This window comes from Falco naumanni, chromosome 7 (assembly GCF_017639655.2).
Source record: "Falco naumanni isolate bFalNau1 chromosome 7, bFalNau1.pat, whole genome shotgun sequence".
Taxonomy (NCBI): Eukaryota; Metazoa; Chordata; class Aves; order Falconiformes; family Falconidae; genus Falco; species Falco naumanni.
Genome location: NC_054060.1, coordinates 28,838,217 through 28,852,064, shown reverse-complemented (window position 1 = coordinate 28,852,064; position 13,848 = coordinate 28,838,217). Strand labels below are relative to the sequence as shown.

General features: G+C 42.3%; 1 protein-coding gene and 1 long non-coding RNA gene across 11 annotated transcripts in view; both read right to left on the bottom strand.

The window, feature by feature from the left end:
• Positions 1–443: 443 nt before the first annotated feature.
• On the bottom strand, positions 444–3,675 carry LOC121091729. Its single transcript, XR_005829021.1, has 3 exons — positions 3,296–3,675; positions 2,406–2,584; positions 444–552 (listed from the first exon to the last, which is right to left on the bottom strand). It is a non-coding gene; the product is annotated as an uncharacterized LOC121091729 (long non-coding RNA).
• Positions 3,676–4,856: 1,181 nt separating this feature from the next.
• The window catches only part of CEP170B (centrosomal protein 170B), a 60,267-nt gene continuing 51,275 nt past the window's right edge, over positions 4,857–13,848 (bottom strand). For 5 of the 10 annotated variants that reach the window (XM_040601233.1, XM_040601237.1, XM_040601235.1 and 2 more), the window contains 6 exons: positions 13,796–13,834; positions 13,092–13,235; positions 11,386–11,474; positions 10,762–10,855; positions 9,777–9,828; positions 4,857–9,079 (listed from right to left, as the gene is read on the bottom strand). In XM_040601233.1, coding sequence (XP_040457167.1) covers positions 8,844–9,079; positions 9,777–9,828; positions 10,762–10,855; positions 11,386–11,474; positions 13,092–13,235; positions 13,796–13,834 — 654 coding nt within the window. In that variant the 3' untranslated portion in view covers positions 4,857–8,843. The remainder of the gene's footprint in view (positions 9,080–9,776; positions 9,829–10,761; positions 10,856–11,385; positions 11,475–13,091; positions 13,236–13,795; positions 13,835–13,848) is intronic. The other 5 variants (XM_040601234.1, XM_040601238.1, XM_040601241.1 and 2 more) reach the window with 2 other exon arrangements.

Below are 13,848 nucleotides of genomic sequence, written 5' to 3'. Positions count from 1 at the left end.
TATGTAACTCATTTTGGGAAAGTAGTTATAATACGTACAGATTTTGGGGAAATGCAACGAATATGTATACTTCTTTACAATAAAATGAGGAACTCTGGTCAAATAGGTGTGCATTTGGGATGCTAATCTCCACGTGCCCATTGCTGCAATGAAGAGTGCCTGCCTTCTAGGCTTACAAAATGAGCTCTAGAGGGTTTTCTTCTTGCTGGTTTTTCAGTTCCAAGTTTGAGGCAACTTCTAAGAAATTATGTCTTCTGTAAAAACCCAAAGGCTGCACCTTCAGCTGACGCTGCTGTTATCCTCCAGGCAGTCCCTCGATCCTATTGAACGGAAGGATGCAGTCCAGTGCCTAAGGAATGCTGCTATGGGGCTGGAGGGGGGGGGGGGTGGGACACAACAAAGGGGAGACAAATGAGGCTAACAAGGCTTTATCATACCTTGTATTAAGCTGATGATGATGGGAAAGCTCAGAGGAGCCAGAAGATACATCAGTTATGGCAGAAAGAGGCCTTCCTCAAGGACGCTGTAGATGTCATAAATTCTCTCCTTCCCCTGGGACCAAAAGACAAGCAGTAACTCACAGAGAGCCAGGAGTGAAAGATGGTGGAGCAGATGGGACACTTGTCTGACCAGCCAGTGCTCTCCTGAATTTACTGCTGCGCACAGATGACCTGCTACTGGGGCCACCCCAAATCTCTACTAAATACAGGACTGAGAAACAACACAGAGGCTACTACCACCCCTTCAGACCAGGTTACCAGAAAGCTGAAGACAGGATCCTGCTTGACTGAAGCTTCACCTGCAGTCAGGGAAAAGAGGCAGCTCCAGTGAAGCAACATGCTGAGGGTCCAGACAGCCCTGGGACGTGTCCCTGTCCCTCTGCTGACTTCAGAGGCTCAACATCTAGATTGAGTATTTCAGCCAAGCGCCTCATCAGTTCACGCTGGCGTGCGTGCTGTACACATCAGCAAGCTTAGACACGAGCCACCGGGCTCAGTTTACATGCAGACTGAAATCCTGGCGTGACCTACACCAACGTAACTCACAAAAGCTCCCACTGACCTCGGTGGGTTCAGGATCACACCACACAAGCAGCAGCACATCCATATGGCATTCAGGACTTAATCATTTATTGCCCCAATATAACCGGTTTAGTTTAAACTGGGAGAGGCTGGGTTATATTAGGGGGAAGAGCAGCTTCCAGAAAAAGTACCCGTATTTCTCCTCCTCCTTGGCAGCTCTCTAACCACTTACAGCACTGATTAATCCCATCGTCCTCCTCCTCTCCAGCTTGCAAAAGCCTACTTTCCTTCTGCTTACCTGACCTCATGTATCAGCCTAACATCAATTATGCATTTCTGATCTTACTAGCAGCGTTGTAGCTCTGACATTTTATGGATGGAAGTGGGTTTGTGGGGAAAACATGATTTATTTGACCAACGGATGCAATCGGAGGGAGGAAAGAGACTGGCAAGTTTCAAGGCAAACAAGCAATCTTTTTTTATTCCTCCTCCTTCCCCGTCTCTCAGACAAAGTTCCTTCTACTGGTTGCTCTGGTTGACTTGCCACAAATCCCCCACACCGAGTAAATACACCTCTCACTGTACAGTTGAATGTCACACTGTGGTTAACGTACACCCTCCAAAAAGCAGGCTTGGCCTCCAGTTTGTTAGAAGGGCGCACTGGAAGATGCAGTGAAAGATCTTCTAACGCCTGTGCGGGAGGTTCGCTAAGAAACTGCCAGTTTAACACGTCCTCATCTCAGAGAGCTAATAATAGACATAAACATTGCCACTGCTGCAGAGATTACTACAAAACTACATTTTCCATTTCACGAGGACTAGGCGGCTGGGCTCCAAACACCAACAGTCGACAGAAGGATGGGAGGCAGGAACAGCCAGGGTCCTCACACTTGCAAAGAAAAATGCTCTATTTATACTTTGTGCCAAAAGATTGTATACTCAAATGAGCTGGGAGGCGGGAAGAGAAAAAGTCATTTCAGGTCAAGAATTGGGAAGTGATTCAGCTGTTAAGCCTAGAGAAAATTTGAAAGTCTAAATAAAATTGTGATTATTTTGTTTGGAAATACTTTTAAAGGTTTACTCAAATTCCATTAAGAAACTCCCCAAAACAAAACCACCAACCAATAAATTCACTAAAATACCTAACCATGGACTTGAAACATTTAACTTGAAATATCTAACACTTATTCGGAATAACTTTGTTCAACCTAAAATTATATGATTCTCAGATGCATTTTGTTTGCAAAAATATTTTAACTGGGGGGGGGGGGGGGGGGGGGGGAGAAACAACCAAAAAAAACCCCAAACCCAGTGATTTGCATAGCCCAAGTAATTGCAGAGTCCTTTGTTGTCCCAGTCTCATCACTCCTGTGTGGCACTCACCCTCCAGTTGCACCTAGGAAGGGCGACAACAGGTGTTAGGAAAATCTTCAGCAGGTGCTGTCTGCCTTGACCACCTCCAGCGCTGTACTACAAAAGTTACACTCCTCCTGTTCGATTTGCAAAGTACCTGGCAACCCAAGACACCGCTGGCCCGATGCAACTGCTGTCCTCATATCCTCCTGAGGATAAAGAACATTTTTCTTGCTTACACAGAGGTTGCTTTGCCTGCGGTGAAGGTGTGTTACGGGCTGTGGTATAGCCCATCCTCTTCCAGCCTGCCCAGCTGTCAGTAGCTAGGAGGAAAATCCATTCCCTGGGAGACACGTACCACCCAAAGCAGTGACCTGCTATCTATGGTTAGTGCTCTGCTCAAGCCTCTTACTGAAACCAAATTTCATCTGTGCCTCTGGATCTTTCCTTGTCTATGAAGTGCCCCCGGGTGTCAGGGGGATGCCGCGTTTTGGGTTTGTGGCTTTTTTTTTTTATTATTTCCTATGGTTCCTCCAAGGTGGATGTTGACAAAGGCAGAAGCATTGCTGTTGAATAAGCCTTGTCTGGCACCAATTGTTTTGGCAAGTACAGTATTTGCAGTAATTTCTGTTCAGAGAAGGAAAAAAAAAAGCTTAAAGAGGGTAGAGTCCTAGTGAGCACTGTTTTCTTGCATTGGTTTTTCTTAGCTTCCCTTGCTCAACCCACATCATTCAGAGACCTAAGCAGCCAATCTGTTAAAATAAACCACTTTTTCTTGATAACTGCATCAGGTGTGCTCCTGCACACAGGTGCCCTAAGGCTCTACAGGGCTGCGTCCAAATGGTTGTGCCTCTTCTAAGGAAAGGAGCCCACCCCACAGCCTAACCACCCACTGGTGTCCCACTCCAATCCCATCTTACCAGGAAAAGCTGAGACCAGCAGGGCTTTGCTCTTGAGCTGTCCACAAACGTCCCTGTTGAAAAAGGCATGGTCCTCTTACACCATCGTGTGGGCAGGACCCAGTAGATGGTGTCTATTGATAGATCTTCACACGACATCAAAAAATGACAATGTGTCTCTCCAATGACTTAAAAGTTTTGCTCTAAGGAAAGATCCTGCAAACCCTGCTGAAGGCAACGCTTTCTGGTTTTCCCTTCTATACCCATGTGGAAAGCCAGACTATTTTCCAAGGCAGATGAGGACGCTGAAGAGCCAGGCAGGATTGCAGCTGAACACTCAGCAGGAAGACACACACAGGAGATCACTACTTTTGCCATCTATCCTTTAGTTTTACATTCTGCCAGATAGCAGCTTTCATTCCACTGCAAATAGTTTTGGCCACAGTTCCACTACCTCTTCTGTTTATTCAGTCAGACTGTTAAAAATTAATGAAGTGGGTGTACTACTGATTTCAAAAGGGCACTTGGCATAGCATCCCAACTCAAATACCGCTCAGTACTGCTGGGGAAGCCTGCGGAGAGGCAATACAGAGTGTAACCCAGCCCTGTACACAGAAACCCTTCTCTGCAGACGTCGCACACGCAAACTAAGCATAAGGAAGCCTCCTTAAGAAAGGCGGAAGAATTTTTAAAGTTTAAATTATTTTCAACACAAAATCCCTCCCTAAAACTTTAAGCATAAAAGGTCTCATGTTCAAAGATGTAATGCAAATGTCACCAGAGGATGGGAAGTCTCCCACTGATCCTGGTTAGGTACTAATATCTCCCTCCCCCTCCTTGACGTTTGAGTTACTGCTGGCAATCAATGCAATGTTTTTGTCAGCTATGCACGTTCTACTTCCTATGGAAGCTGTGCTAATGCAGTGGGTACGGAGGCAGAATCCCACGTGGCACTGAACCGGCTGGGGGAGGCTGGAGGCACCTGAAGGCTGCGCAGAGGGGAAGGAGGAATTAACGTTATTTCAAAAGTGCCAGGAAGGATGCAAAGGTCAGAAAGAACTGCAGGAGGGAAGGAGGACAGTGATGGAATGAAGGGAAAAATCAAGAGAATTTCACAGACATGTAAATGTTAATATAGATATCTAATATACATGCATATATATATATAAGGTGAGAGCAAAAGAGTGAGTCTAATGATGTCTTTCTGTAATCACATACCTGCTGGGAAATGATCATATCCAAGCTGGATTAAACTTCCATTGTTAATGATGGCAATGAAATAAAACAGTACCAAAAACTAAATCAAGTATCACCATACCATACTCAGCAGTAAGACCACACTCAAGTGACAGGGACATCAAGCCTGTAAGTACAGGTGCAGGGAAAGGGACCCCTGTGCTATTGGAGAGGGGTCTGCCCCAGGCGTAGGTGTCAGCAGGATGGATCCAGCTGCACTGTGTGTCTTCTGTTGCTGACAACTCTTCCATTACACTGTACTTAACACCAATGTAAACAGGCAGTTGAAAAATTTAGTCCATCCAATACATACTCCCCCCCAGATTAACACATGAAATCCAGACCCTTTTTCACATGATAAAAGAATGATTTATTAGAGCAATTTTATGATAAAATTATATAAAATAACAATTTGTTTTTTTAAAGACATCCACAATATCACCTTGAAACAAAATGTACAGATACTGCCTATAATCCAAACAAAAATAAATTACCATTCAAAAAAAAAAAAACAAAAGCAGAAAAAAAATCAGGGCAGGAGAAACAAATCAAATTTATACACAGTATTTCAGGAGGGTGTGGAACAGAGATAGTCATTAATCGATTCAAGTTATACAAACGTGTTTCAGCTTTACTCTCAGACAGCTCAGCTTGCATTTGTGTTGCATGCAAATGGAATGATCCAGTGAACAGTTCAGAACAGCAGAATCAGCAGCATAACAACAGCAGAGAGTGAAATAGGCACAATTCAGCACAGGGCACATCGAAAGTGAACAGGTAGTTCTGTCTGGTCTTTGCAAAAGTTATACACATTTACGGAACTTCAAAAATAGCTACTGTGATCTGCAAAACGAGAAAAAACTAGTAGAATCTTGCACTTAAATACTTTACACTTTATCTTTTTTTTTTCCGTCTCCTCTTTTTTTTTTTTTTTCAGTAGGCTGTATGTAAACATTCCATTAGTTGTACCTTTACTAAAATACTCAAAGATGATGCAGACGTTCTTTCCTCTTGGAGCATGACCATGAATGACATCACCATAGATACAGTTAGGTCCTCGCTCACAAAGCTTGTACACATCCTCCCAGGAATTTACATTCACACAATCAGAACAGAGTAAGTTTTTAACATCTGAAAGCATCGAACTGAGAACACTGTTTTCAAGTATAATGGAAGAGCTGAGGGCTGGGATTTTGAAAGGTACTCATGGCATCAGGCACCCAAAGCATATGGAAACCCAAAATGACCTGAGCACCTGCTTCCCTAAGACTTTGAAAATCCCACCCTTTGTTACATTTCTTTAGTCAGATACAAAACACAGGAAAGCAACATGGTATGGTCAGTGTCACCCCTGTCAAGCTCAATGCAAGGCCCATCCATAGCTGATGGAAGCCAACAGGTATCTTGTGGACTGACCCTGGGCCACCCCGATACACCACTACACACCCGTTAGAGTCACACTGGAGCCGCACAGAGGTGTTTGCATGGTTGCATACAGTACTGCTTGTAAGAATGAACAATCAGCGAAGGAGTAATAGTCAAGTGGCTAGCTCTTTGGCTTATCTGGAGCAGGCAAGTGCAAACGGGGTGTACTTCAGAAGCAGTGAATGCAAGAAAAAATATGTTGCATGTCATCGTTGATTAGCAAACAGTTTTAACTGCAAAGATCCAAGGATGAACTTTGGGTCAGGACACAAACATTTTACAGTTTGGCTGATTCACAAACAAATCAAGCTGGGCATCCTCCCCGCCTTCACACACACATATCCGAATTCTAACAGACACCTACTGTTGCATCTTTAGTCACTTGAAGAGGTACCATATTTTGCGGGTTGATTTAATTGATGTAAGGTGTCTGTGGGCGCTGCCTCAAGTTCAGAACAGAGCAACCAAGGAAGAAAATCCACCCCTGATGTGTTCATCAATGAAAGAAGAATCAAGCGATTTTTAAGTGAAAGTAAAAAGAACTTCCATCAAGGACATGTAGAGAAAAAAAAATAATCCACAAGAGCATAGCCATGAAGATGTGGAAACATTGTTAACAAATAATAATTAAAAAGATGTCTGAGTAATTCACTTGTCTCTACAGCAAAACTGAAACCAACACCACCACCTTATCTGTGAAGGTCCTGCAACTCCTAGTGAGTTAGGGTAGCACCTGTTCGGTTCAAACCCTAACCAAGGGCTTGAAAAGTTGTGTCTCATATCAGGAACAATGCCAACACTTACAATATTCATCAAGGACAGAGTCAGGTATTTCAAGAAAAGACAGATCAGAATAAATGACTGAACGAACACATTCAGATAGTGCATATGTTACAGGCAGAAGAACACCAAGGGCAAGTTCTTTTTTTATTCTGCACTCATCTACGTGAAATCCAGCAGATTTCTTCAAGGAACAGCATCTCCACATAAGCAGATGAGTCTTGAAACCTACTGGATATCTTGGAAAGATAATTGCACCTATTGTTTACTAGCCAGCAATCTTGCACGCTCAAAAGAAACTAACGGCCTGATGGCATACTCCCATTTTGGGAACGATCCTGTTTCTGCTGAAATTACTAGAAAGCTCCCTCTGGCTTCACCAGGAAAGCAATCATGGTCTTCACTAGTAAGATTAAACACTCTGTGAGCATCCCTATTTATTTAAATTATTTTAACAGGTTCTCACTGTTACAATATTCTAGCAGAAAAGCTCAGGTAACTACTGAAGCTAACTAAGGAATCCACTACCCACCCCAAAATATAAAGCCAGCACACAAGAAGCAGTCAAGCTTGGGAAACCATTTTCACTGGTTAAACTACACACTGTATGAGGGCAAAGTGGAACTCATCTGCTCACCTTTCGCAGTAAGCATATCCTCCATGGCTACAAAAGAATTTCTTTACCTGATTACTGTTTATTGACCAGGAAGAATGAAAAAGGAATTGATACAAGACAGAGAAAACTGGGAGCAAACACGTCTGGAAGAGGTCCCCTCAAAAGCAAAACTTTTGTCCTTAAAGTAACAAAAATTGCTTAGTGTTTTGCAGTTTAACAGAAAGACAGAACACAAAAAACAACTTTAAATGAGAAATTGCTCAGTGCAACTGCACCCAATCCTTAGTGTTTCTAGGATTATAACAGAGAAAAATAAAATCCAGACAAAAATCCCAAATGTACCAAGCGCTTGACACTGTTGAATAGTTTCTGAGGAATACCACAGAACGGTGGTCTTCAAGCACTTTTGCATTGAAAAAAAATTTGTAACAGAACTAGCCATAAAGGTGGAGCTACATTTAAGCCATTGTATTTTCAGTGCTGTCAAGTGAACGCTAGTTCACAGCAACTGTGCAATTGTGTTTATTACATGAGCCATTGGAACAGATGTTTTTCTTAGCAATTAGCTAATTGCAAACATCTTAGTCTTTGGCCCAGCCAAGAGCATTTGTAGCTAGCTCATTGTAAAAAGTCTGTATATTTAAAAAAAAAAAAAAAACAAAAAAAAACCAAAACACAACAAACCCACAACCAAAAAAAGGCAGCTTCAAGACAGCTTTTGTACCAAAATCATGAAAATTTGGCAAGCTAAACTGTAAAATCTGAATTTTTGTACCTGCCCAAACTTTGGGCCTGAAACATCATCAAAAATAGTAACTGTATTAGTAGTCTTTACATTCATACCACTATTAAATTTTACGCTTTCCCAAGAGAAAAACAAAGGGTTTATTCTGTCTCATTCTGGTTTTTGGACTGAAAAAGAAGGATTCACAACTTCAGTGTGGTTGCCTTTTTATGATTGCCAAAAAGGACTTCTCACACAACTGTAGTAAGAGTTTCTCCTAGAAACCCACAATATTGCACGATCATTCTGTTGGATTTGCACATCGATTCCAACAGAGTTGTAATGCTTCACTTATACACTTAAAAAAAACCAATCAAACAAATAAAACCAAACCAAACATAGTACCAAAAAAGTGTTGTTTTTTTTTTTTTAAATTACGCCTCATTACAACTGAATAATTATAAACAGGCCAATGCAAGAACACTTTAGCTTCGGCAGTATTGAATGGAGCATATGCAAAGCCTGTTTTCTCATGGCACACTGCAAGACTGAGTAATTTTCTAAAATCAGTTTGCCTCTATGCTGAATATGTGCTGCTCCACAGTGCTAGTCTTGTTTAAAAGGCATACACAGACTTTCCATTCACCCTCACAGCATAGATTATTTTTTTTTTTGTGCAACGTGTTAGCAATCTAAACAACTGCTCCACACAAACTGTCCACAAACCACTCATACACAATACTAATGCGACAGTAGATTACAATATGATAGCAATACAAAATATTGTATCAGATCACATATTTCTCTCCATCAGGAATGAAATTCGAATCTTGTAAGCTAGAAGACCCACAGTTCGATTTCTGTGTGTAGTTTCTCATCTGTGCTGGGGACAAAGTCTCCAGTGTGGACCCAGAAGCGTTAGCAGTCCTGACTTTAGTGGCTGTAGATTGCTTAGCAGCAGAAGATGCTTTGTTACTGGCAACTACATCCAAGTTTCCAGTAGGGTCAATGATAGCATTTATGACTGGGGAGGGGGAAGAAGAAAAGAGACATACACAGACATATTAGCAGCACTCAGCAGAGTTTCTAAATAAAATGAAGGCAGCAGAACTGCAGGCAGCACTCGCATTCATTTTAGTCATAGTATTTTCTTCATTAGTACCTTCAAGCCTAAGCAGCTTTAACAATCAAAACTTCTCCCAAACTGAAGCTACAGGACACTCAACTTTCTGGTTAAATTGGAGAAACCAAACTAAAGCAGCCAAAGGGCAAGCTTTTAGCAGGACCCAAAATGACGCCTGTATGCCTTTATTAATCTTCTAGACAACACAAGAGCTTGTCTTGCCTTTTCTACTGCACAGATCCATGTGCAAAACTCAAGTCCAAAAAGCACAGTACAGCTTATTGGCTGAAAGAGCTGCTAAATATTATTTCAGCAGAACAGACCTTTGTCAGTTCATGTTATGGGAATATGCTAATTACCACAAACAAAGCATTTCCACAGCAACAGCTTCCACATTTCAAAAGTCAACAATTTTCTTAAAAATTGGCAGCACAAGATAAATCTACTGTTCATTCCATATGCACACTCAACAGAGAGCACTGTGCTAACACACTGAATTTCTGCATCCTTTCCCAGCTTTCACTGGCAAATCAAGTCATATTATTTTGTGCAACTTACTGGCATTTGAGAGACAAAAAGAACACTTTAAATGACCAACCTTCAAGTTGTTTTTGAACTCTCCTCAGCTCCTTCAGGATAGAACTGATTTCCTAGAAAGAAAAGCATCAGAATGGGAAATTAAGCAAAGTCCTCAACTGTCGAAGGAAGCTAGTCTTAATCCTTCTGCCTCATCTGATCAATAAGATTCAAAGTCCATTCCAACCTTGCTTGTTTAACAGAAAAGACAAAGCTAGTATCTGTATCGAGGTGCACTTGGTCAGTACACAGGGACCTCTGCTCTGCATCATTTCACCATGCGCTACCACACCACCCAATTCATAGTCACAGTGATTTTTTAGGTTTGAGATGCTAGCCAGATTAACTGTAAAAAGGCTCCCCCACATCCTCTTTAACACTAAATATTGGAAGATTACTTGTAAACTCAACTCCTAGACCAGACAAAGCAGCTGGCCACATCTATACTGTGGTAGCACCCAGCCACACAGGTCCCGCAGAGTGTTACACGTACACTAGCATCAAAAGTGTTTGTTGGGTCCGTGAGTGTCCTTAAATCCTTACTGGCAGTCCCCATCAATGACAACAGGAGGTCACAAGAGCACAGACACCACCCTAGGGCTGAAGCTTTTTTATTGCCATATTATTAAACTGTTACAGGTGAAGAAAACAAATGTTCATGATAACCACCTGTCTACAACTGAAGCTGTGGCAACCACATGGTAGGTGATGCTTTGGTAGATGTTTAAATGAGGCTTAATGACCCTGAATTTGAACATCTGTTAAGGGGCTGGGTCTTTAAAGATGAACCACAGAAGGGAGAGGGTAAGAGCTGGTGAAACACAACAGCTGAAGGAATTCACTTTGTCACATTTCAAACAGCAACAACACACAGCAGTTCAACACATGCAAATAGACTAGTAATTTCAGAAACAGATTTGAGAAGGGCCAGAGGTTGTTGTTTTGGTCTCTTACAAAGCTTTCATGGACAAAAGCCTTCAGTATTTCACTTGTTTGCATGGTCTTACCTTGTTTGATGTCTTCAGAATTGGCACTTCATTTTCTGAATTAATTTTGGCCTCCATCTCCTCCCAGGTGCTTTCTGAGTTTTGAAACAGAATCCTGCAGCACAAGAAGCAGAGCAGGTCTTAAAGTTGCCATTCGAAAGCTGCTTGTTTAAAAGACTTCATTATCACAAGATGTGGCAGCAAAAATTAGTGTATTAGCAACTGGACAAAGCACCTTTTAGTTGATTTAGAAACAATCTAAAGTCCTTCCCTAACTGGTGCCTTCTAGAGCAACAACAAGCTATGGAGAGATTTCACAAACTTGGTGACCTGCAGGCTTTCTGAGAGACTCGGGACAGAAAAGGAAAGAGGAGAGAATCCACTGATTTTCTGCTGTAGCTTTGCACAGGCAACATTTAAAAGTTAAGGCATCAACAAGCACTACAAATCCATCATTAAAACTCCAAAGGCCAAACGTATGAGGAAAAGACACGGCAAATAATCATATTTCCCCTCATTCATACACACAGTTTCCTACATCGAGATTCCCTGCTTTCCAAGGAGACAATGTACTATCTTCCACAACTGTAAATCAACAAACTCAGCAGCAAGTCAACATTTCAGGCCAGGGATAAAGTTACTTACTTCATTTTTTCAGCTAGATTTTCTGTATTTTCACGGATCGTATGTGATAACTGGGACACTGGGTTCAACATCAGATTGTCAAAGATGACCTAAAACATAGGGGCAAATCAGAGAACTTTCAGCAAAAGCGGCGTATTACAAAACTGGAATTTTTTTTACAACAAACAATCTCCACTCAAACGTCTTCATCTATGTGGACGATACTTGAAGCTCAAAGGAGATTAAGATGACGTGCGGCTTTGTTGCAGCACTGGCAAAAAAGATTAATACTAACTTGTTCAGATTTTTTTTCTGGAGACAGAGAGACAGAGTTGTCTGCAGTAAGGTAACTACTTAAGCATTTCTGAAAGAAAAAGCTTAAGAGTTTCCAAGCCTCACAGGCACCTCCCCCCACCAAAAGCCCTCAAAAGCCAAATTAGAATGCAAAAAAGTCCCACAAGCAGTCGCACTGAAACAATCTACTGTTATTTATATGGGTTCAAGCCACCTTCGCAGCCAAGTATCCCACCATCTTACATTCTGCTTTATTAAAATACACAACAACTCACCAACCCCCAAATATTCAAGTCCTGTGGCTCAGCAGAGCCCCAGGGCTTCTGCCAGGAAAGCCCACATCAGCTGGTGGCACTTTGAACCTGCACCTTTTATTCAGGCTTGGCACCTCTCCACATGGAAGTGAGGGATTGCTCGAAGTCAGGGGCAGGGCAGGGGCAGTACCAGTACCAGGGGCAGTACCAGTACCAGGGGCTCAGCCCAATTTCCCCCTTCGTTAGCCCGGCTCAGTCACACTCCTCCAGAGCAGCGCAGTGACTGTGCTGAAGTCCAGCTCTCCCCTCCTGCCTGCTCTGCCTCCCTGGAGCCTCTGCCCCAGCTTTTCCTTCCCAACCAGAGCCAGCAGGCAGAAAGCAAGCAGAAGCAACAGCCGAGCGTTGCAGCAGCAGCCTGCACTTCACTCTCCTGCCGCATCACCCCACTACCCCTCAGCCCAGCACCATCCCCAGCCTCAAGTTTCAAGCCAGTCTTCCTCACCCCTTAGCATCATCACAGTGATTTCCAGGTCACCTTGCTCTCTCAGCCCAGAAGAATCGCATCAAATTGCGTATGTTGGAGGAAGCAAATCAGAACAAGTGGCTTGCTCTCTGCACGGCACGGCACAGCAAGCCAGATGTGCTACAGCACTCCAGCCCAGCTGCAGAAACTCCTCCTAAGGTCCAGATTCTGCCACTGCTGCTCCATGGGCAGCTCTAACCAGGACGCCAGTTGCAGAAAAGTAAGGTGCCATTAAACTATCAGTGCTGCAGATTTCAAAGCTAAGGTTTTGGTGTTTTTCTTTAAAATAGAAGTGAAACAGCCTAAGTAGGCTCCGACACTGAATGCCTCCTCCCGAAAAACAAGTGACCAAGCCTCAGGTTTTAGTGGAGTTTTACACAGAAAAGGAAACTTCCAGTCAACATCGTCAAGAAGGGTGAATCTGTTACTTTTTTTTTTTTTTTTTCTTTTTTAAACACTGTTTCTATACCTACAATTCAGGGCTCTTGAGAGGTATTTTTGGTTTTGTTTTTGGTTTGGGTTTTTTAGGTTTTTTTGGGTTTTGTATTTTTTTTAATTTTTTTTGAGTTGCCTCTTTTGGCAGCTTAGAAAGAATAGGTATACATACTGCAGCTTAAAGCAATGTCATATATAAAGTAAAAAAAAAGGTGGCCTGCCTCCTCACGGTTTCTTGTCCTCGTTTTTCTTGAAGGATCCTCTTCTCTATTATCGTTCATATTTTGGTCAAAATCCTTCAGTTCCACTGATCCTGGAGGCACTTTCTGGTAGTTCAGACTTGCTTCTGGAATGTGCTGCACCAACTTGGAAATAATGAGTAATGAGTCATTAAAAATTAGTAGGGAAGGAGGCACACAGGCACTCACTGCAGGTATTGCAGATTTTCAGGCAAGCCCCAGAGGAACACTGATTCATTTAAGTCTTGTTCAGACAGGTATGGGTTCCTAAGCAAATTACTAGACCCCAATCCTGCAAGCATGTCTACCCACTGGAGTCATCCTACTGAACTCAGTGGGGTTATTTTATAATTTTGAATCTTGCGCGTGTACTTGAAAAGTACATCTTTGCCTTTTTTGAATTTAGCTAAAACTCAAAAAGGCCCTGCATTCCCATATCTCGTGTTTTAATTTATCAACGCAACATTAAAGCCACACTAAAATTAATCAGAAACCAATTAGTAACACATGGAAGAGATGAAAAAGCAATACAAAACCACTGATAATGCAAATTAATTAACAGGAAGAACAGAAAAGATAAAACAGCTATTCCTGTTTGGTTGACTGACAGACAAACCTCTAAAAGAAGGGCAGGAAAGTAACAGCGACAAGACAGAGATACAAAAATAATGGGATGGAAAGTGCACCTGAGATGGATATGCCAGCCGAAAAGATCTACGAGCAATCTGTGTTAAAACAG